Source organism: Erythrolamprus reginae, chromosome 3 (genome assembly GCF_031021105.1).
Source record: "Erythrolamprus reginae isolate rEryReg1 chromosome 3, rEryReg1.hap1, whole genome shotgun sequence".
In the NCBI taxonomy this organism is placed as follows: domain Eukaryota; kingdom Metazoa; phylum Chordata; class Lepidosauria; order Squamata; family Dipsadidae; genus Erythrolamprus; species Erythrolamprus reginae.
The window spans coordinates 258273816-258296646 of record NC_091952.1 but is presented as its reverse complement, the minus strand read 5'-3'; the positions used below and the strand labels follow the sequence as shown (position 1 = coordinate 258296646).

General features: G+C 42.7%; 1 protein-coding gene across 1 annotated transcript in view; it reads right to left on the bottom strand.

The window, feature by feature from the left end:
• LOC139165529 (uncharacterized) overlaps positions 1–22831 on the bottom strand; it is a 114065-nt gene that overhangs the window by 59137 nt on the left and 32097 nt on the right. The window contains exon 7 of the mRNA XM_070748708.1: positions 22185–22324. Within this exon, the coding sequence (XP_070604809.1) occupies positions 22185–22324 (140 nt within the window). The remainder of the gene's footprint in view (positions 1–22184; positions 22325–22831) is intronic.

Sequence of the window (22831 nt, the reverse complement as noted above, 5' to 3'; positions counted from 1 at the left end):
CTTGTGTAATTGTCTTCTTTTAACGTCGCCGTTTTAGCTGTTAGCCAAATTCCTAAGTATTTAACTTTCTTGACTACTTGCATGCTAGTAATTTGTTCCAAATGCTTTATTTGTTTTTTTGTACAATTTTTAGTTATAATTTTCCCTGTCTCACCCCTTTCTCAATTGTAAATTTTTCTGTTTGCTCTCCTTTAATTATAATTTTAGCATTTTGTTCAGAATACAGTGGAACACCGACATAAGAGCTGCTCTACTTAAGAGCAACTCGAGATAAGAGCTGGGAGGGGAGAGATATTTTTGTTCTACTTACAAGCCCAAATTCGAGATACAAGCGCCAAGGAGCTGTCTCCTGAAGCCAAACGCTAACTTCCGCGTTCGGCTTCAGGAGACAGCTGCGAAGCGGCGCGCGTGTTTTAAAAGGTTGCAGCCGGCCTGGGGGGCTCGGGGGGTGCTTGCAGCTTTCTTTCTTGCTCTTTTTCTTTCTCTCTTTTACCTTCCCTTCCTCTATTTCTTCTTTTCTTTCTCCTTCCCACCTTCTTCCCTCCCTCCCTCCCTTCACTCATTCCTCTCTTACTCTCCCCTTTCATAAGTTTCCTTGCTTCCTTCCTCTGTTCCTGTCCCTTCCCCCTTTCTTTCTTTCTTTCTTTCTTTCTTTCTTTCTTTCTTTCTTTCTTTCTTGCTCTTTTTCTTTCTCTCTTTTACCTTCCCTTCCTCTATTTCTTCTTTTCTTTCTCCTTCCCACCTTCTTCCCTCCCTCCCTTCACTCATTCCTCTCTTACTCTCCCCTTTCATAAGTTTCCTTGCTTCCTTCCTCTGTTCCTGTCCCTTCCCCCTTTCTTTCTTTCTTTCTTTCTTTCTTTCTTTCTTTCTTTCTTTCTTTCTTTCTTTCTTGCTCTTTTTCTTTCTCTCTTTTACCTTCCATTCCTCTATTTCTTCTTTTCTTTCTCCTTCCCACCTTCTTCCCTCCCTCCCTCCCTTCACTCATTCCTCTCTTACTCTCCCCTTTCATAAGTTTCCTTGCTTCCTTCCTCTGTTCCTGTCCCTTCCCCCTTTCTTTCTTTCTTTCTTTCTTTCTTTCTTTCTTGCTTGCTTGCTTGCTTGCTTGCTTGCTTGCTTGCTTGCTCTTTTTCTTTCTCTCTTTTACCTTCCCTTCCTCTATTTCTTCTTTTCTTTCTCCTTCCCACCTTCTTCCCTCCCTCCCTCCCTTCACTCATTCCTCTCTTACTCTCCCCTTTCATAAGTTTCCTTGCTTCCTTCCTCTGTTCCTGTCCCTTCCCCCTTTCTTTCTTTCTTTCTTTCTTTCTTTCTTTCTTGCTCTTTTTCTTTCTCTCTTTTACCTTCCCTTCCTCTATTTCTTCTTTTCTTTCTCCTTCCCACCTTCTTCCCTCCCTCCCTTCACTCATTCCTCTCTTACTCTCCCCTTTCATAAGTTTCCTTGCTTCCTTCCTCTGTTCCTGTCCCTTCCCCCTTTCTTTCTTTCTTTCTTTCTTGCTTGCTTTCTTTCTTTCTTTCTTGCTCTTTTTCTTTCTCTCTTTTACCTTCCATTCCTCTATTTCTTCTTTTCTTTCTCCTTCCCACCTTCTTCCCTCCCTCCCTCCCTTCACTCATTCCTCTCTTACTCTCCCCTTTCATAAGTTTCCTTGCTTCCTTCCTCTGTTCCTGTCCCTTCCCCCTTTCTTTCTTTCTTTCTTTCTTTCTTTCTTTCTTTCTTTCTTTCTTGCTTGCTTGCTTGCTTGCTTGCTTGCTTGCTTGCTTGCTTGCTTGCTCTTTTTCTTTCTCTCTTTTACCTTCCCTTCCTCTATTTCTTCTTTTCTTTCTCCTTCCCACCTTCTTCCCTCCCTCCCTCCCTTCACTCATTCCTCTCTTACTCTCCCCTTTCATAAGTTTCCTTGCTTCCTTCCTCTGTTCCTGTCCCTTCCCTCTTTCCTTCCTTCCCACCCTCCGTCCATTCATTCACCCATTCCTCTCTTGATCGCTTAAAGCCAGTCCCTGGTGCAAAAAGGGTTGGGGACCTCTGTCTTACAGGATTGGGTGGCAGAGAAGTTGAACATATGTAAATTTAAAAGTTTAAGAAAGTTTACAAGTTAAGTGAAAGAAACTTCATTATTCATTTATATGTACATGTACATTTCTTCATTAAAAACATGTCTTTCTGCATAATTTAGACTAACTTTGTGAGTTTTTTGAGGGCTGGAACCAATTAAAATTATTTACATTAATTCCTATGGGGAAAAGTCGTTCGAGATAAGAGCTGCTCGACTTAAGAGCCCAGGTCCGGAACGAATTAAACTCGTATCTCGAGGTACCACTGTATATTGTACTTATTAAATTTATAAAATGTTGTCCAAATTTCATCATTTCTAATTGTGTTGTCATGAATCTCCAGTTTACATAATCGAAAGCTTTTTGTGCGTCAAGAAAAATTAATGCCATCTGCTTTCCAGGATGTTCCTCATAATATTCTAATACATTTGTTATTTTTCTCAAATTGTCTCTAATTTGCCTCTTAGGGAGAAACCCATTTTGGTCTCGATGTATTAATTGATTCAGAATTTTTTTAACCTTGTTGCATAAATTGTAATAAATATCTTATATTCTGTATTTAATAGCGATATGGGTCTGTAGTTGTGAATTTTTTCTTTTTCTGTTTCTGTTTTGGGTATGAGTGTTATTAATACTTCTGACCATGTTTGGGGTATCTTTGCATCTTGGGCTATTTGATTGTAAATTTCCATGGTATCCCATCTGTGCCTGTTGCTTTATTGTTTTTTTTTTTGTTTATTGTTTTTTGTTGTTTTATCGCTGCCTGTAATTCGACTAAGGTAATTGGTCTCTTTAATTCTTGTTGTTGCTCTTCTGTTAATATTTTCATATTTGATAATTCGATATACTTTTCTATTTCTTCCTTTTTACTTCTTAATGTGTATATAATTTCTTATAGAATTGTACTGCTATTCTTTTCTTTTCTTCCTTATTATATTTTATATTACCTTGTTCATCTTCTAGTCTGTCTATACTTTTTCTTTCTTTTTGTTTTCTTAGTTTATGTGCTAGCCATCTTCCTGTTTTGTTTGCTTGGTCGAAATATAATTGCTTGGCTGCTCTAATTTTTTTCTTCTATTTCTTCCTGGTGTAACAGATTAATTGCATGTCTAATTTGGTCTTTTTTCTCCTTAATTTTTTTACTTTTGGGGTTTTGTTGTAGTTCTGTTACTATTTGTTTTAATTCTTGTTCCAGTTTTTCCTGTTTAATTTTTTTTGTTTATGTTTCATTGACATATATGATGTTGTTTGGCCTCTAATATAAGCTTTAGTCGTATCCCAAAGTGTTTGTGGTGTAATATCATCCGTTTTATTTCAAAAAATATTTGTAATTCTTTCTCTAGTATTTCAATATACTGCTTTTCCTTTATTATTTTTCTATCCATAATCCATTTTTTTTTTTGTTATTTCCCTTTCTCCAAATTAATGATATTGGGTTGTGGTCCGCCCAAGTATTTGATTCTATTTCTATTTTTATAATGTCATTATTTGTCTGTGGTGTTGCCCATACCTTGTCTATGCGTGAACAACTCTGATGTGGATTTGAATAGTTTTTATATTGTTTGTCATTACCATGTTTTTCTCTCCAAGAGTCTTTCAAGTTTAGCTCTTTAACTATATCCCAAAATGTTTTGGGGAGATTTTTCTTTTTTTTAATATTTCTATTCCCTTTGTAGTCCAATTTCTTATCAGATACCGCGTTAAAGTCTCCTAGCAAAATTATATTTTCTAAATCTAATTCAATAATTTTTTCATGTAGTTTTTTTATAAAATTCAAATTGATTCTCATTTGGTGCATATATTACTATTAAAGTTAGAGGTTTCTGATTTTTTCTAATTCTATTATTAAAATTCTACCTTCCTTATCTTTATATATTTCTTTTGAATTAATCATTTTTTTCACATATATTGCTCCCCCCCCTTTTTTTTGTCTGCTAGCGAAGCATAAAGTGTTCCTAATTTCTTATTCTCTAATTGGTCTACATTTCGTTTACGTATGTGTAATTCTTGCAAAGCAATCATGTCCATTTTTAATTTTTTTAGTTTAGTAAATATTAATCTTCTTTTATTTGGGTTCTTAAGTCCATTTACATTGATCAATATTATTCCTGTCTCTTCTGACATTGATTATGCATAGTATTTCCGATTCCTTCTTTCTCTTAGATTTCTCTCCCGTTGTTCCTCTCTCTGTTCCTGTGTTCTTCCCTTTATCCTTAGTCTCTCTCTTTCTTCCAATGGTTCTTCCTCCTCCCGACTTGCTGTCTCCAGTTCTTCTCTATTACCCCTACTTTCTTTAATAATTTGTTCTTCACAGAGTAAATCATTTTCTTCACAAAACTGTCTCGCTTCTTCTAGTGTGTTTATTTTAACTCTCCTTTCTTTCCAAGATATCATCATCCCTTCAGGTAGAAGCCACCTAAACATCACATTCCTTTGAATCAGTTTCCTTGCCAAAAATTGATACTGTTTTCTAATTTCTCGGATCCTGCTTGACACTTGTTTCAGGATTATTATTTCTTTTCCTCTATGGGCTATCGATTGGCTATGGGACCATTTATATATTTCATCTTTAACTATCCATCTAGTAAAATTAATATGTACTTCCTGCGATAGATGGTGCTGTCTTGCATAATTCGTATGTACATGATATAATTCATCTATTTCCCATGCCATCTCTTGTTGATCTTTATGTAAAGTTTTTGCTAGAATTTCTATCATTTTTTCACCTAGATTCTCATCCTTTTCTTCGATTATGTTTTGAAATTGTAAACTGTACGCAGAGTGGTCTAATTCTAATTGTGCAATGGATTGATCCATGTTTTTAGTTGTCATCTCACTTTTCTCTTCTATCCTCTCTACCTTCTTTTCTACCTTTTCTACCTTCTCTTCTATTACCTTTATTTTTTGTATATTTTCCTTTAATGTCTGTTGCATATCTACTATTCTTTCATCCATTCCCTTAATCTTTTCTTTAACTTCTCCCATCTCTGTCTTTAATTCTTCGTGTTGTTTTGTAGCTTCTTCTCTATTGCCTTCCAATGCTTTTGTCATTGTATCTTGTAGTTGTATTATCATATCTTGTATTGATTGTAGGCTAGTTGTGGATCCTGATTTATCTTTTGTTAACATAGTATCTAATGTCTTTTGGTGTATTGGTGAATCTATATTTTGCTTTTTGCTAGTTTTCATTGTTGTTTATACTAGTCATACTTAACAAGCTTTTTGTGTTTTTTCACAATATCATAACTTATGATCAAATTTTATCTTACTTATGAATGTTACATACAACTTCAAACTACTTTCAGTAAAGGGGAAGGGAAAAGAGAGTAATAATAGGTGGGAAAAAAGTAATGTGGAAAGTATTGACTACAATATTAATTTTATAAATTTTCTATTAGAGAAGTAGATATTTAATACATTTACGTATAGTTAATTAATATTTATATATAATCAATGCAATTGTATTCCTGTTTGAGGTGGTGTGCTGGTATCCAATGGTATTACAAGAGAGACTGCTGGGATTATTGAGATGGCAAGACTACACCTCTATCCCCACACAAAGATCTTTAAGTGGTTCTTACCTTCAGGTCGAGGCCTGCAATTCTGAGTAGTTGCCGGGTCAGCCAAGAGGGTCACAGCCAGAAGACCTCTCCAGACAATGAGCATCATCCTGCATATGAGGAGGGGAGAGATCAGGAAAGGTGTGGCTGTGACATATAAGGACAAAGGTCCTATCGAAGCACTACTAAGGGAGGAGATAAAGAGAAAATAATAATAGGGGAAGGGGAAAAAACATAGGGGAAGGTTTGGTAGGGAAGGTTTGCCTATTTGCCGATGACTCTAAAGTATGCAATAGGGTTGATATTAATGGAGGCGTCTGTAATATGGCAAATGATTTAGCTTTACTAGATAAATGGTCAAAGCAATGGAAACTGCAATTTAATGTTTCCAAATGTAAAATAATGCACTTGTGGAAAAGGAATCCTCAATCTGAGTATTGCATTGGCAGTTCTGTGTTAGCAAAAACTTCAGAAGAGAAGGATTTAGGGGTCGTTATTTCTGACAATATCAAAATGGGTGAACAGTGCAGTCAGGCAGTAAGGAAAGCAAGTAGAATGCTTGGCTATATAGCTAGAGGTGTAACAAGCAGGAAGAGGGAGATTGTGATCCCATTGTATAGACCATTTGGAATACTGTGTTCAGTTCTGGAAACCTCACCTACAAAAAGATATGTATAAAATTGAACGGGTCCAAAGACGGGCTACAAAAATGGTGGAAGGTCTTAAGCATAAAACGTATCAGGAAAGACTTAATGAACTCAATCTGTATAGTCTGGAGGACAGAAGGGAAAGGGGGGACACGATCGAAACATTTAAATATGTTAAAGAGTTAAATAAGGTTCAGGAGGGAAGCATTTTTAATAGGAAAGTAAACACAAGAACAGGGAGGCACCATCTGAGGTTAATTGGGGGAAAGATTAGAAGTAACGTGAGAAAATATTATTTAACTGAAAGTGTAGTAGATGCTTGGACCAAACTTCCAGCAGATGTGGTTGGTCAATCCACAGTCACTGAATTTAAACATGCCTGGGGTAAACATAGATTCAGCCTAGTATAAAATACAGGAAATAGTATAAGGGAAGACTAGATGGACCAGGAGGTCTTTTTCTGCCGTCAGTCTTCTAGGTTTCCATATTTCTATATTTCTAATAAGAAAAAAAAGTGATGGCATCAAGGCGCAAGCAAGTAATACATATAAGATGTTAGTGCAAGCGGACGTGTGTGTGATCCAAGAATTGACTAAATGGTGGCAGAGTGAATTACAAGTAGATGTGCAAGAGATGAAGAATATAGCGGAGAATATAAGGAAAATAAAGAATATAAAGGTTAGGAAAATACTACATAAGTGGTATCACACACCCACTCAACTTACATACTTTCAGCAGAATGCTCAGAATACTTGTTGGCATGGGTGTCAAGATAAGGGGGTGTTTATACATATGATTTGGGAGTGTCCGGTAGTACAGAACTTTTGGAAAGAAGTGCTTCTGCTCCGGCAATCTCACACTACTCACCAGAGCCTACAAAACTTTTGCCAGACCTATACCTCACCCCATGCCCTTGGATGATCTCACCCAGCGGTTTCATGTAGATGTTAAATAGTAAGGGAGAGAGGACCGACCCCTGAGGCACACCACAAGGGAGAGACCTAGTGGTCGACCTCTGACCCCCCACTAACACCAACTGCGACCGACCGGAGAGGTAGAACCACTGAAGAACAGTGCCTCCCATTCCCAACCCCTCCAGCCGGCGGTGAAGGATACCATGGTCGATGGTTTCGAAAGCCGCTGAGAGGTCAGGAAGCACCAGGACAGATGATAAACCCCTGTCCCGGGCCCACCAGAGATCATCCATCAATGCAACCAAAGATGTTTCCATGCTGTAACTGGGCCTGAAACCCCAGTGTTGAGGGCCTAGATAATCGGCTTCTTCCAAGGACCGCTGGAGCTGGAGCGCCACCAACTTCTCAACAACCTTCCCCATAAAGGGAAGGTTGGAGACTGGACAATAGTTATTAAGGACGGCTGGGTCTAGGGAAGGATTCTTGAGGAGGGGGCGCACAAGTGCCTCCTTGTATGGAGCCAGAAAGAACCCCCTCCCCAAAGAAGCGTTGACAATCTCCTGGACCCAGCTCCGTGTCACCTCCCTGCTGGCTGAAACCAGCCAGGAGGGATCCAGTAAGCAGGTGGCGGAGCTCACAGCTCCAATGGCCTTGTCCACTTCATCAGGTGTCACCAGATCAAACTCTTCCCAGACAGGTGGACAAGTACGGGCCCCAATCACCCCGACTGACTCGTTGTCAGTTGACTCTGATATCCAATCGGAGTCGAGGTCCGCCCGGATCCGAATGATTTTATCAGCGAAAAATGTGTTAAAATCCTCGGCACTACTCTGCAAGAGCTCCCCAACTCCCCCCGGGTTGAGAAGGGAGCGGGTCACCCTAAACAGAGTGGCCAGGCGAGATTCCGCTGATGCAATCAAGGAGGCATGATACACGCATCTTGCCGCCTTGAGCGCCACATTTGTAAGTCTTAATACGAGCTCTTACAAGTATTCTATCGGATTCGGAATTACTCTCTCTCCATCGCTTCTCTAGATGTCTCTTCTGGCGTTTCAATTCCCAGAGCTCCTCGTTGAACCATGGAGCTCTACGGGGTCTAGTGCCGCGAAGAGGTCGCAATGGCACAATCCGGTCAAGAGCCTCCGCTGCAGCCTTGTTCCAGGCCTCAGCAAGAGACTCTGCCAAACTGTGGACAGGTGTATCTGGAATAGTATTATTATTATTATTTATTGGATTTGTATGCCGCCCCTCTCCACAGACCCCAAGCGCCCTCTGAAAGCCCTCTGGATCCATCAGGCGTCTGGGGCGAAACCTCCTAGTCAGTTCTGCCTCCCTGCGGGGAAGGATTGGAGCCAGGAAGTCGAGCCGCAGTAGAAAATGGTCTCACCATGACAAAGACAACACTTCTAAGCCCCTTAGTCTCAGACCATTACTCAGTTGCTCAGAGAGGAATACCATGTCAGGTGCGTGCCCCCCCTGGTGAGTCAGACCCTGTATTACTTGAGTCAGGTCAATGGCTGTCATGGTGGCCATGAACTCCTGTGCCAGTCCAGAGGCTTCACCGAGCGACGCTAGGTTAAAATCCCCCAAGACAATAAGTCTGGGGAACCCCACCGCCAGCCCGGCTACCTTCTCCAGCAGCACAGGCAGGGCTGTTGACACGCAGCTGGGATGCAGGTACGTGAGAAATAAGCCCACCTGAACCCCTAAGTCCAACTTCACCAGGAGGGACTCGCAACCCGCAATCTCTGGAGCAATGAGTCTACACAGGCAAAGGCTCTCCCTGGCTATAATAGCCACTCCCCCCTCCTTCCCTGGGGTCGGGGCTGATGCCATATCCGAAACCCAGCTGGGCAAATTTCAAAGAGAGGAACACCTCCCTCTGGGCCCAGCCAGGTTTCGGTCACACATGCCAGGTCAGCCTCCTCATCCAGGATCAAATCCCGGATATGTTTCTATGTTTCTATAAGGAGAGCTTTATTAATCACCGTCCTGGCATTGAGTAGCAGCAGCCTGAGCCCAGGGCCAGAGTTACGTCCAGATTGGACTTAATCCCTGGATAGTTCAGTGGATTTGCAGCTGGCTGAAGCGTAGACATCAGAGAGTTATTGTTAATGGCGAGTATTCTGAGCACGGATCCATCTAGTCTGCCCTTATACTATTTTCTGTATTTTATCTTAGGATGGATATATGTTTATCCCAGGCGTGTTTAAATTCAGTTACTGTGGATTTATTTACCACGTCTACTGGAAGTTTGTTCCAAGGGTCTACTACTCTTTCAGTAAAATAATATTTTCTCATGTTGCTTTTGATCTTTCCCCCAACTAACCTCAGATTGTGCCTCCCTGTTCTTGTGTTCACTTTCCTATTAAAAACACTTCCCTCCTGGACATTATTTAACCCTTTAACATATTTAAATGTTTCGATCATGTCCCCCCTTTCCCTTCTGTCCTCCAGACTATACAGATGGAGTTCATGAAGTCTTTCCTGATACGTTTTATGCTTAAGACCTTCCACCATTCTTGTAGCCCGTCTTTGGACCCGTTCAATTTTGTCAATATCTTTTTGTAGGTGAGGTTTCCAGAACTGAACACAGTATTCCAAATGGTCTGTACAATGGGATCACAATCTCCCTCTTCCTTCTTGTTACACCTCTAGCTATGCAGCCAAGCATCCTACTTGCTTTTCCTACCACCCAATCACACTGCTCACCCATTTTGAGATTGTCAGAAATCACTACCCCTCAATCCTTCTCTTCTGAAGTTTTTGCTAACACAGAACTGCCAATACAATACTCAGATTGAGGATTCCCTTTCCCCAAGTGCATTATTTTACATTTGGAAACATTAAACTGCAGTTGACCATTTATCTAGTAAAGCTAAATCATTTACCATATTACAGACCCCTCCAGGAATATCAACCCTATTGCACACTTTAGAGTCATCAGCAAATAGGCAAACCTTCCCTACCAAACCTTCCCCTATGTCACTCACAAACATATTAAAAAGAATAGGACCCAGAACAGACCCTTGTGGCACACCGCTTGTAACCTGTCTCTGCTCAGAATACTCGCCATTAACAACAACCCTCTGATGTCTACGCTTCAGCCAGCTTGAAATCCACTGAACTATCCAGGGATTAAGTCCAATCTTCACTAATTTATCTATCAGCTCTTTATGTGGAACCGTATCAAAGGCTTTCCTGAAGTCCACACAGGCAATATCCACGGCACCACCTTAATGTCTTTTCTGTTAGTGACTACTTCACCTTCAACAACAACAACACAAGAGCACGTAATTGATACAAACTAAATGTAAATCACTCCAAATTTGACTGCAGAAAATATGACTTCAGCCACAGAGTCCCTGGAACTCACTATCTGACTATGTCGTTTCTTCCCCTCTAACCCCAAGATCTTCAACCTTAAATTATCTCCTGTTGACCCCTCCCCTTTTCTAAGAGGTCTGTAAGGGGCGTTGCATAAGCGCACTATTGTGCCTACCATTCCTGTCCTATTATCCTTTTTATCACTTCTTTATACTTTCTTATATTAATACAAACGATAATTCTATACTTGTATGACAAATATATATGTATATATAAATAAAATAAATTTTAAAAAATCAGCCGGCACATGTTGGAGCTGAGCTCGGGCAACGGCTCGCGTGCCAGCAGATATGGCTCCACATGCCACCTGTGGCCCCCGTGCCATAGGTTTTCCATCAATGCTCTAGACTGTCACTTATCTAAAGGGATATGGGGTCACCTGCTTGAGCAAGTGGCTGGACTAGAAGACCTCCAAGGTCCCTTCCAGCTCGTTCTATTCTATTTCTGTAACTCACCTGGAATCCATTGTCATTGGGGCAACCAAACGGAGGCAAGCTTTCAAGGTTGCTTCTCTTCAAACTGCCCAGAATTTGGAAATTGTTCTGCATGGGGCTCTTTTAAACTTCCATCCTGGTGGGGCGACTCCTCTGGGGAGCTCTGGCAGCCAATGGGAAGGGGCAGAACTTGTGCAGGAGACCAGGGACCCAATGAAGATCAGGTTTCAGATCCCACGCAAGTGTTTTTTCCCCTTGTTCCCGGGGGTTGACAGTGGGCGAGGGGGCACGTTACACACACCGTGTTCCAAAGCATTTCACTCGTCCTTCCTTGTGTTAAGTGCTTTCTTTGAGAGGAATATAATGGGCCTCTTTGGAAGATGCTTTTGCAACACCCAAGCCCACTCCACACCTCCAGAGTCAACACAAGTGAGCAGTTGCAGGTCCTGGAAAGAACCAGAATTCCTGCCCCAATCTCGCTAGAACGTGAGAAGAGAATATTTCCAGAGTTTTTTTAAAAACTTCCTGGCAATAAATAACAGTGAGTTGCTTTACAGAGGAAAATGTTATTTCTTTATTTACTAGACTTGGAAGGGACCTTGTAGGTCATCTAGTCCAACCCCCGCTCAAGCGGGAGTCCCTATACTATTTTGGACAAATGTCCGTCCAATCTCCTATTTGTTCTGTCTGGGTTCCCCCAGACCTCAACACCAACTGGAAAAAACAGCCAGACACTCTGGTAAAAGCCAAAAGTATTTTATAGCTGGAAAAAATAAACACAGAGGAAAACCTGTTCTTCCCAACAGACAGGCTATAATACGTTACAGCAGAGTCCTGATGTCCAGACAATACAGCAAGCTTCTTGCTGGCACCCCCCCCCCCCCCAAGGTTTCAATAGTCAAAGGCACAAACCAGGATTCCAAGACGCCAAAATTCACAGCCAGGTCCCAAGACTCTCCAAGATAAAACTCCACAAGCCAGGAAGGGTGGGTCTGCCTTTTAGCCTTTCCAAAGAGCACCACACCCAAACCCAGCTGTTGCCTCTTTAATGCTGAAAGTACTTAGCCAATTGATTCCTTCTCTCAGTAGCTCTTCTCTGTCGCAGATCAATTATGGCTTGTGCATTTTCCTCTAAGGAATCCAGGCTGCTTGCTGGGGAGAGCTCCCCCTGGTGGGACTCTGGCTGTCCTCCCTCTTCTTCAGCCTGGGATTCCTCCTCCTCGTCTGCCTGCACCTCCTGTTCCTCAGCCTCTCCCTCTGAGCTGGAAACCGACAGAAGATCAGCCGTTCCCTGAGGGGCCTCAGACGGAACCACAACACTATTAAAAATGTCCAAAATTGGGGTGTTCCCAACCTCCACTGGCAGGCCGTTCCACTGGTTGATTGCTCTGACCGTCAGGAAGTTCTTCCTTATTTCCAGGTGGAATCTCTCCTTCGTCAGCTTCCAACCATTGTTCCTCGTCTGCCCCTCTGTCGCCCTGGAAAACCACGTGTCCCCCCTCCTCTCTGTGGCAACCCCTTAAATACCTGTAGACTGCTATCATGTCCCCCCTGGCCCTCCTTTTCTCTAGGCTATCCATGCCCAGGTCCCTCAGTCTCTCTTCGTAAGTCTTGGTTTCTAGTCCCCTAATCATTTCGGTTGCTCTTTTATTTCGCACTTTCTCCAGAGTTTCTATGTCTCTTTTGAAGTGTGGTGACCAGTATCTTGAGCCTTTCCTCTGGTGTATTGGCTACTCCCGCCAGCTTGGTATCATCTGCAAATTTAATTAGTTCCCCCTCTATGTTCCCCAGTGTGTTTGAAAAGAAGCTTCCAAAACGCCAAGTTAGTGAAGGGCACCTGCTTTCTGGGGACTTGAAAGTCCTGGTTTGTATGACAAATGTGCTGCTATGTACCTGGACAGGTAAGATGACATAACAACTACTCCCACTTCTGAACACCTGGGTTTTCCATTCATTCCAGGCTGGTTTGGCAAGTTCTAGCAAGACCTTTAACAGAATAACTGAGTTGGAAGGGATCTTGAAGGTCATTTAGTCCAACCCCCCACCTAAGCAGGAGTCCCTACACCATTTCTGATAAATAGCAATCCAGTATCTTCTTGAAAGCTTCCAGTGATGAAACTCCAACAACCTTCGAAGGCCACTTTTGTTCCATCGGTTGATTTTTCTCACTGTCAGAAAATTCCTCCTTATTTCTGTTGTGGTCGGCTCTGGGCCAGTTCATGCTCCCAGGACTGTGGATGTTGGTTTGGGAGAATCCTCACGTTCTCAGAGATTGGTTTTGCTGCCAACAGCTTCGGACAGTGAAGCTTCTGTGTCAAGGGAAGATTTTGGGAGTGAAGCAGGATCGGATGATGGGGTAGTGACAGGCAGCCCATTAGCTAATGACCCCATTAGTGAGCCATCATTAGATTCAGAGGAAGAGGGGTTCATAGATGCTCGCAGGCGCAGGTTTATGATGAGAAGGGAACAACTGCGCAAGTATTATGGAAGATAAGGGAGAACACCTGTGGCTGGGGCAATTAGGCTAATGGGGCTGCTGATAAATTGCCAGCGTGGCTGAGGGCGTGTGTGGGAGATTAGCCGTTTGGAGAAGGACGAGTGTTGTTTGATTATGGACTGCTCCAGGGTTTACAAAGACCTTTTGGATATTTCACAGTTAAGTACAGCTTGAGGACTCTTGAACGGGGGTGGCTGTGACATCTTCACAGCTGCCTTCATCTACCCTGCTTTTGTTTTGCTTTTCACAGCATTCCAGGCTTGTGGTTTGTGGGAGAGCACTTTGGCTGATTAAAGTGCCTGTGTACAATATTTTTCTTTTGATAAACCGACTCTTTGTTTACTTTACAACAGTGTGTATGTTTGAATTTACACTTTGGACTTAATTGGGGCTCGTAACATGAAGCCCAGCATAACAATTTCTAGGTTGAATTTCTCTTTGTTCAGGCCTGCAGGTGCTTTGGAAAACAGCTTGACCCCCTCCTCTCTGTGGCAGCCCCTCAGATGTTGGAACACTGCTATCCTCTCTCCCCTGGTCCTTTTCTTTGCTAGACCAGCCATGCCCAGTTCCTGCAACCTCTCTTCGTATGCTTTCGTTTCCAGCCCCCTAATCACCCCGATTGTTCTCCTCTGCACTTTTTCAAGAGTCTCCGCATCTTCTTTATAGTTTGGTGACCAAACTGGATGCAGTCCGTTAGGTGTGATCTAACTAGGGCTTTACAGACTGTTGTTACCCCGTTTTCCCGAAAATAAGTCACCCCCAAAAGTAAGACCTAGGAGAGGTTTCGTAGAATTGCCTAATATAAGGCATCCCCCAAAAGTAAGATGTAGGAGACGTTTCATTTCGCAGCATTCCCAAACAGAATATATATAACATATATTTGAAGAAAGTATCATTGTTGTACATGGAAATAATGGTACGGTAGTAGGAAGGATAGGATTCAAAGTTTGTCTGGTTATGCTGGTTTGTGATGACAACTACTGTACAGCATATAATAAATTGTGAGCCGCCCTGAGTCTATGGAGAGGGGCGGCATACAAATTTAATAAATAAATAAATAAATAAATAAATAAATAAATAAATAGATAGATAGATAGATAGATAGATAAATAAATAAACAAATAAATAAACAAACAAACAAACAAACAAACAAATAATAAAATGTTCATTTTTTTGTTCAGCAATAAATGTGAATTCTTCTTCATTGAAAAAAAATAAGACATCCCCTGAAAATAAGACCTAGCATATCTCTGGGAGCAAAACTGAATATAAGACGCTGTCTTATTTTTAGGGAAACAGGGTGGCACCTCCCTTTGTCTTGGTTGTATCCCTCTGTTAATGCAATTTAGGATTGTGTTGGCTTTTTTTTGGCTGCCGCTGCACATTGCTGGCTCATATTTAGCGAAGCTTCGAAGGATCTTCTTTGGGTCCGACTGAATGGTGGAGGATGGGGAATAGAAACATAGAAACATAGAAACATAGAAGTCTGACGGCAGAAAAAGACCTCATGTTCCATCTAGTCTGCCCTTATACTATTTTCTGTATTTTATCTTAGGATGGATATATGTTTATCCCAGGCATGTTTAAATTCAGTTACTGTGGATTTATCTACCACGTCTGCTGGAATGGGTGTGGAGAACTGCTGAAAGGTGTTTCACACCTATTTGCACTACTTAGGTGAACCCTGGGGGCCAGAGTTGGGCTGCTAAGTTGAAACGGTAACGTGTACTCGCCCCCCCTGTGGCTCTGAGCATGAGCAGATTCTGTTTTATTCTAATATTAAATGTTCCCTGATTGCTTATTTGTGCCCTGTGACAATCACTAAGTGTTGTGCCTCATGCTTCTGCTCCAGCAATCTCACACTACTTACCAGAGCTTACAAGACTTTCGCCAGACCCATCCTCGAATACAGCTCATCCGTTTGGAACCCATATTGCATCTCAGACATTAACACCCTTGAAAACGTCCAGAGATACTTCACCAGAAGAGCCCTTCACTCCTCCACTCGAAACAGAACTCCCTACGAAAGTAGACTTTCAATCCTGGGCCTAGAAAGCCTAGAACTAAAACGCCTTAAACAAGATCTAAGTATTGCCCACAAGATCATATGCTGCAACGTCCTGCCTGTCAACATCTACTTCAGCTCCAACCACAACAACACAAGAGCACACAACAGATTCAAACTTAATATTAACCGCTCCAAACTTGACTATAAAAAATATGACTTTAGTAATCGAGTTGTCGAAGCATGGAACTCATTACCGGACTCTGTAATGTCATCCCCTAACTGCCAACATTTAGATTGTCCACGCTTGACCTCTCCAGATTCCTAAGAGGTCAGTAAGGGGCGTGCATAAGTGCACCAGAGTGCCTTCCTTCCCCTGTCCTATTGTCTCTCCAATATCCCATATATTTTCTCTTCTATTCTTTCATTGATATATTTTATTCCTATACAGTGGTACCTCATGATACGAACGCCCCGCCATATGAACAACCCGAGATACGAACCCGGGGTTCAGAAATTTTTTGCCTCTTCTTATGAACGTTTTCCATCTTACAAACCCGCTGCCGCCGCCGCCAAGAAGCCCCGCCACCCGGCTGTCGCTGTTTGAAACAGCGGGGGGCTTCTCAGCGTCCTCCTGAACCTGAACTCCAAACCCGAACTTCCGGCTTCGGCATTTGGGAGGCTCCTGAGAAGCCCCCCGGCTGTTTCCAAAGACAACAGCCGGGTGGCGGGGCTTCTCGGCGGCCTCCCGAACACTGAACCCGGACGTTTGGCAAAGGTTCAGGTTCAGGAGGCCGCTGAGAAGCCCTGCCACCCGGCTGTCACCTTTTGAAACAGCCGGGGGGCTTCTCAGCGTCCTCCTGAACCCGAACTTTTGCTGAACTTCCGGGTTCAGCATTGGGAGAACGCTGAGAAGCGCCCGGCTGTTTCAAAAGGTGACAGCTGGGCGGCGGCGTTTTTTTGCGTTTTTCCCCCCTGCACAGATTAATTCATTTTACATTGTTTCCTATGGGAAACAATGTTTCGTTTTACAAACTTTTCGCCTTAGGAACCTCCCCTGGGAACCAATTAGGTTCGTAAGACGAGGTATTACTATATCTTCTCTTCTCTTCTTTCATTGATATATTTTACTACGAGTATATCCTCTATAACTTTCATTGTGCATTATTGTGTATTGGACAAAATAAATAAATAAAATAAATAAATGTCTCTTTTGTTTTATGTACCCTGAGAGCATCTGCACCAAGGACAAATTCCTTGTGTGTCCAATCCCACTTGGCCAATAAAGAATTCTATTCTATTCTATTCAATTCAATTCTGTTCTGTTCTACTCTAGTTCTCCTTAGCTAGTCTTTATTCTCTGATGCTCGGAAGCTCCATCAGAATGGCACATACAGTCCATCTTCCCTTAAATTCTGAAGGAGAGGCATACAGAGGTCGGGTTACATCTCACCCTTGTATAGGGGGAGGAATTACATCACACACACACACACACACACACACACACACACACACTCCTTCTGTTTTTACACAGTGTGTGTCCTGGGTCCTATTTTTGGTTCCATTGATCACTGTCGCCTCCTGGTGGTCAATGGATTCAATGAAAGAGTAAAGTGATTGTATAAAAGTGTTGGGGGTCTTCTAATTCAGTGTTTCCCAACCTTGGTAACTTGAAGATATCTGGACTTCAACTCCCAGAATTCCCCAGCGAGCATTCTAATATCTCCAACATAGTAAGGATGTTGGAGATATTAGCAAGGCCCCTCAGGCAGAGAATGAGGGGATGTTCAAAGGGGAAGTTGTCGTAAATATCACCAAACCATCAAGTGCAGTTAGTAGAAATAAAAAGAGGACACATTTTCTTGTGGGTGATTCGACTGTTAGAGGTGTTGATTTGGGACAGAGTAAGGACGTGGTGAAGGTGCTGAGGTGTCTCCCAGGGGCCACTGCCAGCAGGGACAGGAGGCGGATTACAAACATTGTCAAGGCTGTGAGTAAAGGTAATAACATTGATGTGGTGGTGCATCTTGGCACAAATGATTTGTCCCAGAGAAATGTCAATGTAGTAAAAAGAGATTTTCAATGTCTAAGTGTGGAGCTGGGTAAAATAACAGATTCAGTGACTTTCTCAGAGGTGTTACCGGTTTGTGGTCAAGAGGATAAAACAACGTGTATCAGAGAGTTTAATGTGTGGTTAAGGCAGTGGTGTAAAGCTGAAGGTTTTGGCTATGTAAGTCATGATGTCAGTAGGTGGTCTAATAGGGAGTTGTTTAAGAGGGATGGTTTGCATCCATCATAGAGAGGTACCCAGGTACTCGGTGAGGAATTCAGAACTTTTTTGGACAGGCATTTAAACTAGGTAAAGGGGACAGAGATGTAACTGATGTGGGTGATTTCTGTCCCCGACCAATGAGGATAAAGCAGTTTTTGGAAGCTTATGAAAAGGGAGCTGCAAATAAAATAGATGTAGTTGTTGATGATAAGGAGCAAACTAATAATGAAAATAATGTTCTTCGGGTAATGTGCACGAATGCTCGAAGCTTGAGCAACAAGCTCTGTGAATTAATGGCCATAATATCTAGAGATAATTTGGACCTGGTTGCCATAACTGAGACATGGTTTAAGGATTCTAATGAATGGGAAATATCCATACCAGGATATACACTGTATAGGAAGGATAGAATAGAGAGAAAGGGAGGTGGAGTAGCCATTTATATTAAAGAAAGTCTAAAAACAACACTAATTCAAAATACATGTAAAGATCTGGAGACCCTCTGGATTTGCATGCAAAATAAAGAAGGTTCTGTCATTAGAATTGGGGTGATCTATAGGCCTCCAGGGCAATCTGAGGAATATGACAACAAGATGGTGGATGAAATTACCCAAATGGCAGTAAAGGGAGATATTGTGGTTATGGGTGATTTCAACATGCCTGATGTTGACTGGAATATCCCCAGTGCCCTTACATGCAAAAGTAAGAATATAGTAGAGGCCTTTACAGGAGCAGCTATGGCACAGCTGGTTAAGACACCAACTAGAGGGGAGAATATTCTAGATTTAGTTTTTACGAATGGGAATTGGGTTTCAGATGTCAAGGTGGGAGAAAATTTAGGTTGCAGCGACCATCTATGTTTGTGGTTTGATGTAAAAACGCATTGTGAGCAATCCTATAATGCAACCAAAGTATTGGATTTCAGAAAAACAAATTTTAATGCAATGTGGGGAATATTTAGATAATGAATTAAAGGGGAGGGATAAAATGGCAGGAGCGAGCACCCAGTGGACTGTATTAAAAAAGGCCATCTTAAAAGCCACTGGACTGTATGTAAGACAAATAACTAAAGGTAAAAGGAAGAAGAAACCGCTATGGTTTAGCAATGATGTAAGGGCTATAGTCAATGAAAAAAAGGCTGCCTGTAGGAGGTATAAAGAGTCTGGAAGTATAGCTGATAGGGAGGTGTATAAAATGAGACAGAAGGAGGCAAAACAGATAATATATGCTGCTAAAGCCTCAAAAGAGGAAGAAATTGCCAAATCTCTAAGGAAGGGGGATAAAACCTTCTTCAGATATATTAGTGATAAGAAGAAGAAAAACTGCGGCATCACGAAGCTTAGTACCGGGAATAATACATGCATTAATGGGAATAAGGAGATCGCTGACCATTTCAATAGCTACTTCTGTTCAGTTTTCTCAAAAGACACCTTACAAAATAAAACTATAGAGGGATATAGCATTGCTTCCAGCTGTACGGATTCAGCTCCAGTGATCTTAGAAGCCGATGTCTTAGAAGAACTTGAACGATTAAAGATAAATAAGGCAATGGGTCCAGATGGCATCCACCCCAGAGTTCTTAAAGAACTCAGATCTGTCATTGCTACCCCCCTGACTGATTTGTTTAACCAATCCTTGTTAACAGGAGATGTTCCTGAGGATTGGAGAATGGCCAGTGTTGTGCCTATCCACAAGAAGGGCAGTAGAGAAGAAGCTGGTAACTACAGGCCAGTTAGCTTGACTTCAGTTGTAGTTAAAATGATGGAGACTCTACTCAAAAAGAGGATAAATCAGCACCTAAAAAACAATAACTTATTGGACCCAAATCAGCATGGCTTTACTGAAGGCAAATCATGTCAGACTAATCTCATTGATTTCTTTGACTATGTCACAAAGGTGTTGGATGAAGGTGGTGCCGTGGATATTGCCTACCTGGACTTCAGCAAAGCCTTTGATACAGTTCCACATAAAGAGCTGATAGATAAATTAGTGAAGATTGGACTTAATCCCTGGATAGTTCAATGGATTTGCAGCTGGCTGAAGCGTAGACATCAGAGAGCCATTGTTAATGGCGAGTATTCTGAGCAGAGACAGGTTACAAGCGGTGTGCCACAAGGGTCTGTTCTGGGTCCTATTCTTTTTAATATGTTTGTGAGTGACATAGGGGAAGGTTTGGTAGGGAAGGTTTGCCTATTTGCTGATGACTCTAAAGTGTGCAATAGGGTTGATATTCCTGGAGGGGTCTGTAATATGGTAAATGATTTAGCTTTACTAGATAAATGGTCAAAGCAATGGAAACTGCAGTTTAATGTTTCCAAATGTAAAATAATGCACTTGGGGAAAAGGAATCCTCAATCTGAGTATTGTATTGGCAGTTCTGTGTTAGCAAATACTTCAAAAGAAAAAGATTTAGGGGTAGTGATTTCTGACAGTCTCAAAATGGGTGAACAGTGCAGTCAGGCAGTAGGGAAAGCAAGTAGGATGCTTGGCTGCATAGCTAGAGGTATAACAAGCAGGAAGAGGGAGATTATGATCCCGCTATATAGAATGCTGGTGAGACCACATTTGGAATACTGTGCCCAGTTCTGGAGACCTCACCTACAAAAAGATATTGACAAAATTGAACGGGTCCAAAGACGGGCTACAAGAATGGTGGAAGGTCTTAAGCATAAAACGTATCAGGAAAGACTTAATGAACTCAATCTGTATAGTCTGGAGGACAGAAGGAAAAGGGGGGACATGATCGAAACATTTAAATATATTAAAGGGTTAAATAAGGTCCAGGAGGGAAGTGTTTTTAATAGGAAAGTGAACACAAGAACAAGGGGACACAATCTGAAGTTAGTTGGGGGTAAGATCAAAAGCAACATGAGAAAATATTATTTTACTGAAAGAGTAGTAGATCCTTGGAACAAACTTCCAGCAGACGTGGTAGATAAATCCACAGTAACTGAATTTAAACATGCCTGGGATAAACATATATCCATCCTAAGATAAAATACAGAAAATAGTATAAGGGCAGACTAGATGGACCAGGAGGTCTTTTTCTGCCGTCAGACTTCTATGTTTCTATGTTTCTATGTTTCTATGTTTCTATGGCTGGGGAATTCTGGGAGTTGATGTCCAAAGATCTTTAAGTTGCCAAGGTTGGGAAACACTGTTCTAATTCATTCCCCTGCTCCCCCTCCGCACCATTCCAGACAACCAGCTGTCCAGGCTCTTCTTGAGAGCCTCCAGTGAAGAAGCACCCACAACCTCTGGAGGCAAGCAGTTCCACTGGTGAATTGTCCTCCCTGCTTAGGACGTTTCTCCTCCTTAGTTCTGGGCTGTTTCCCTCCTTGTTGGGTTTCCATCCGATGCTTCTTGCCCTCCCTGCCTTCAGGGGCTTTGGAGAATAATTGGACAATCCCCTCCCCCCTTCTTTCTGGCAGATATTGGAAGACCGCTATGCTGTCACCTGTGCCTGGGGGAAGGGAGGGAGAAGAGGCGAAGAGGCCCACTGCAGCCCCCCAGGCATCCTTGGCAGGACCATTCTCCCCACAGCCATTGGCTCAGTCACTCCCTGGCCCTGAGTGTGACCTGCATCCTTGACCACCCCCAACCCACACCACCAAATGTAGGAGAGAGTAGAAGAATGAGGGGGGAGGGAGGGAGGAAGAAGGGAGGGAGGGAGGAAGGAAGGAAAAGGGAAGGAAGGAAGGGGAAAGGGAAAGGGAGGGAGGGACAGAGGGACGGAGGGATGGAGGAAGGAAGAAAGGAAGGAAGGAAGGGAAGGAGGAAGGAAGGAAGGAAGGAAGGAAGGAAGGAAGGAAGGAAGGAAGGAAGGAGATATCACTGGTGATGTTACCTAGTTGGGTATTGAAAGATCTGAAAGAAAACAAACGGATTTTCTAAAGCACCTGAAGAAGGCCAGACAAGGAACAACGGATGGAAACTGACCAAGGGGAGATTCCACCTGGAAATAAGGAGGAACTTTCTGACGGTGAGAGCGATCAACCAGTGGAAGAGAAGTTGCCTTCAGAAATTATGGGAGATCCATTCCTGGAAGCCTTCAAGAAGAGACTGCACTGCCATTTGTCAGAAATGGTGCAAGGTCTCTGGCTTCAGTGGGAGGTTTGGACTAGATGACCTCCAAGGTCCCTTCGAATTCTGTTAATCTGAATTCTGCATTCTTGCTGAGGACAACGGCCAGGGTCTGTTCTAGGGAGACACAAAAAAGCCCACCTCTTGCCCATGATTTTCTGCACAGCAGATGCCCTGGCCATTACAGGGGACGGGGGGGCAAATCTCCCCTCCCTCGGATAACCAAGAACCAGAGGAAACCCAAGGACGCATCTCAGTAGCCCATTTATTTGGATTTTTTTGGAGAACCATTGACATTTTGCAGGAACGTTGACCTTCCCCACCACAAGGCCTGGCTTCTCTACTTGGTGCCGTAGACCTCCACTTCACAGACGGTCAAGAAGTTCTTCCCAGGTAAGTGGATGCTGACGTAGCGGCCTTTGTGCCCGTTGCAGTAGATGGTGGTGATGGAGCCTGGGCTGTCATTCAGGATAATCCCACAGCTGTGGGGCAAGAGAGGTCACGTTAGGAGAGCAGCCCTTCTGGATCCCTCAAGTCTCCCCAAGCTCACCTGAGAACACTGTCCCCCTACCACCACTGCCCTGAATCTTCTAGGGCAGCCCCATTTCAGCCGCAGCCCAGACCTCTCCTCCTCTGCTGCCTCTGGTGTTGTGACCCCATTATGCCTCTTATACGTAGTTCAATTAATTGTGATACATACATATACTGTACTTATGTATGTATATACCGGGGTGATTCGACACAAAATATAACCCTTCCCTGGTACAGAGCTGAAGGGATTGGATACTGTAGCCTAGAGGTTAATTCTCTGCCTTACAAGGCAAAAGTTGCAGGTTCAAGTCCCAGTGAGGGTATGGCTACCTGTAATCTACTGTTTTTCTTATATGTTGTAAGCCACCCCAAATCTTTCCCTGTCTCTTGGGTGGGGCCATGGAGGGAGGTGACCTCACAAACTCCACACTAACAGAATCAGAACACCTTGGTCCCCA